This window comes from Coptis chinensis, chromosome 3 (assembly GCF_015680905.1).
Source record: "Coptis chinensis isolate HL-2020 chromosome 3, ASM1568090v1, whole genome shotgun sequence".
NCBI classification, from domain to species: Eukaryota; Viridiplantae; Streptophyta; class Magnoliopsida; order Ranunculales; family Ranunculaceae; genus Coptis; species Coptis chinensis.
The window spans coordinates 81,396,011-81,399,690 of NC_141458.1; the positions used below are offsets into that span (position 1 = coordinate 81,396,011).

The following is a 3,680-nucleotide window of genomic DNA, read 5'->3' on the forward strand; positions in this document are numbered from 1 at the left end:
CCCAAAAATGTTTAAAGAGGCAGGGCACATAAGAGCCCAATAGTAAATCAACGTACTTTCTTCACAAATTAAAGTATAAATTAAATCAACTTGAAACCCAATTAAGAATGTTCTTTAACCTTGTACTTGCATAGTTCAAGTGATAATAATCACACTGATTACTAAAATTTGGTAGTCATTGACTCATTTCCCACCATCATAACCTCTCGCTAACCTTGTACTTGCATGGTTAAACCGCTCAAGTGATAATAAATTAATAATCACACCGACATCGATATCCGGTAGTCATTGACTCATTTCCCACCATCATAACCTCTCGCTATTTCGTGAAAGTACACCTAAAATCTTATGGATATATTACTTATTGAATCATACAGGGGGTATATATAGAACTATACCCAAAACGACATCAACAGATTAATGAACTAGATAAATACGCGCTGCCAAAAATTGAAATTGGCTAGATGCAAGTTTACTAAATGGCTGTCAAACGTAGTAGCGGTCCCCAAAAAGAACAGGAAAGTAAGGATGTGCGTGGATTTTATGAACGTTAACAAGGAGTGCCCGAAGGATTGCTAGCCCATGCCGCGGATAGATGAGTTGGGGATCTAACTGCAGAATTCAAGATTTTCTCATTCATGGACGCATCGATGGGCTACAATCAGGTGGTGATGTACGACCCTGACCAAGAGAAGACCGCGTTCATAGTGGAGGGGGGAACATACTGTTATACCAGAATGCCTTTTGGGCTAAAGAATGCCGGGGCAATATTTTAGAGAGTGGGGGAGAAGATGTTCGAAAGAAAAATTAGAAAGGGAATGGAAATCTAAATAGATGACATGGTAGAGAAGAGTATGACCGAGGAGGAGCATCTGGCGGGGATAAGTGAAACATTCTCTATACTGCAAAGACACAGACTGATGCTGAACCCAGAAAAGTGCACGTTCGGGGTGACATCCAAAAAGTTTTTTGGATACATTGTCACATACCGCATATTAGAAGCAAACCCGAACTAGATAAGGGCACTATTAGAAATGTCGTCTCTGCAGAATATGAAAGAGGTGCAGAGGTTGGCCAGGAGGATTGTGACTCTCAATAGATTCATATCAAAGTCCTCGGATAAATGTTGACCTTTGTACCTACTATTAAGGAGGAGGACCGACTTTCAATGGACCGCTGCATACGAAAGGGCTTTCCAAGAGTTAAAAGAGTATTTGAGAAAGGCCTCGATCTTGTCACAATGCCAAGGGTAAGGGGAGAAGCTATATTTGTATTTGGGGGTATCAGAGTATGTAATCAGTTCAGTGCTGATAAGGGTAGTAGACAAGGTAGAGAGGCTGGTGTACTTCCAGAGCAAGACTATGTTAGACGCCGAAACAAGATACAATAGAATTGAGAAGTTTGCCTTGGCTTTGATCTTTTCTGCGCTGAAATTGAAAACTTATTTTGATGCTCACTCAGTGGTAGTGGCGACCAACTTGCAGCTTAAGCAGGCCCTGAAGGCAGAGAAATTAGGGAGAATGTTGAAATGGGCGGTAATGCCGAGTTCGTACGACATTGAGTATCAAGCCAAGGCCGCAGAGAAGGCACAAGCTATGGCTGAATTCCTAGCCGAGTTTCTGGCTGAGGATCCCACTTCGGGGGAAGAGATGGTTATGGAACAAGAAGTGGACCAAAACCACGACCCTCTAGATCCTTAGGACATGCGGAACGGATGGAGAGTCTTTGCATATGGGTCCGCTACCAATACAGGGAATGGAATTGGGGTGGTGCTGGTCACTCCCGAGAATACTCGCTTGGAGTTATCAATGAAGCTGGGTTTTGCTGCGTCAAATAATGATTATGAATATGAAGCTGTGATAGCAGGTTTGGACTTGGCTAGGGATCTGGATGTGAGAGAGCTGATAGTATATTCAGATTCGAACTTGGTAATATGTCAGGCCAACGAATGGTTCGCTGCCCGATGTCCAAGAATGGCGAAGTATTTGGAGGTATTACGGAGAAGGGCTGACAAATTTGAAAAGGCCAGTTTTGCTCTTCTAGGCAAGGGAGAGAATAGACACGCCGATGCATTAACATATGTTGCCGCGGTACTGCCTAGAACTGAACGCAGATCCATCGAAGTCAGGGTGCTGAGCAAACCAAGTATTGCAGAGGAAGAGGGGGTATGGCTAACTACTGAGCAAGAGCCGGGGTGGATGGAACCCATTAAGAGTTTCCTTTCGGGGATAGAGATAGAGGACAAGTGAGAAAGAAGGAAGATGGAGCAGGTATCACAGAGGTACATATTACTGGATGGGGATTTGTATCGGCAAAGTGTCAGCGGACCATTGTTGAAATGTCTGGGAGCGCAGAAGATATAAGAGGTGTTGGGGAAAATTCATGAAGGAGATTGTGGAAGCCATTCGGCCGGGAGAACCACGACTCACCGGCTACTATCACAGGGGTACTTTTGGCTACACATGAAGAAAGATGCAACTGAATATGCCAAGAGGTGTAAGAAATGCTAGAGTTTCGCACGGCTGTTACACGCGCCAGCTGAACCCTTGCACAAGGTCTTTAGCCCATGGCCGTTTGTTATGTGGGCTTTGGATATTGTCGGACCCTTGCCCATAGCAAGCGGTAAAAGAAGGTTCATGCTAGCCGCGACAGATTATTTTACAAAATGGGTTGAAGGCATGGCTCTGCAATAGGTGAAGGAGGAACAGGTGAGGAAATTCCTATGTGAAAATGTCTTATGCCGGTTTGGACTTCCCCATACCATCATCGCAGATAACGGTACCCAATTAACAAGGGGGAAGGTGAGAGCATTTCTCCAAGCGTTTGGAGTGAAACAAGGGTTCTCGACCCCTTACAATCCAGAAGGGACTGGGTAGGCAGAGTCCTTGAATAAAACTATAATGGATAATCTAAAGAAAAAGTTGGAGGGCCGCAAAAGATCTTGGACAGATGAGTTACACCAAGTGCTTTGGGCATACCGCAAGACCTCTACTGGAAAATCACCGTTCGCAATGGCTTATGGAGTGGAGGCAGTGATTCCGGTGGAAAGGGTAGTCATAACAACCAAAACTAAGGCTGTGGAAGCGGGAGTTAATAAGGAATTATTGGCCGGGGAGTTGAACCTTACAGAGGAAAGGAGGGACACCGTGCGCATCAGATTGGAAGAGTATCATAGGAGGTTGCAGAGGCAATATAACAAGCGCGTGAAGCCGCAAAAATTCAATGTTGGCGACCGTGTGCTTCGGTGGGTGACCCCAGCCACCAAGAAGGAGACAGAAGGAAGATTGGGCCCCAATTGGGAGGGACCGTATACATTGGTAGAGGCTGGAACTTCCGGGACCTACAGGCTGCAGACGCCACTGGGTAAGAACATCAAGCGACACTAGAACATCAGGATGTTGAAGAAGTTCCATGAGTAACTTTCTATTTTGTTTTTAAAGTAAAGTAGATTTTAGTTGTTGCATGAAATGTGAACACCAAGCTTTGTAATGATATTTTGGGCTCTTTAGTATGTCAATGAAAGTGATATCAAATTCCCTCTATCTGATTGGCGTTTATTCATTTATATTTGGATTAGGCCACAAACAGCGGACGATGAGGTCTGAATTTAACTTGGGGGCAAATTGAGCTGCCCCCGACATCTCCATAGTCAACTTGGGGGCAAACTGAGCTGCCCCCAA

General features: G+C 44.7%; 1 protein-coding gene across 1 annotated transcript; it reads left to right on the forward strand.

The window, feature by feature from the left end:
- Positions 1 to 2,900: 2,900 nt before the first annotated feature.
- On the forward strand, positions 2,901 to 3,386 carry LOC147511081 (uncharacterized). The gene has a single exon (XM_086598350.1). The coding sequence runs from the start codon at positions 2,901 to 2,903 to the stop codon at positions 3,384 to 3,386; it is 486 nt and encodes a 161-aa protein (XP_086454476.1).
- Positions 3,387 to 3,680: the final 294 nt, after the last annotated feature.

Coding starts and splice junctions, on each gene's coding strand:
- LOC147511081 (XM_086598350.1), top strand. CDS start 2,901: ATGGATAATCTAAAGAAAAAGTTGGAGGGCCGCAAAAGATCTTGGACA.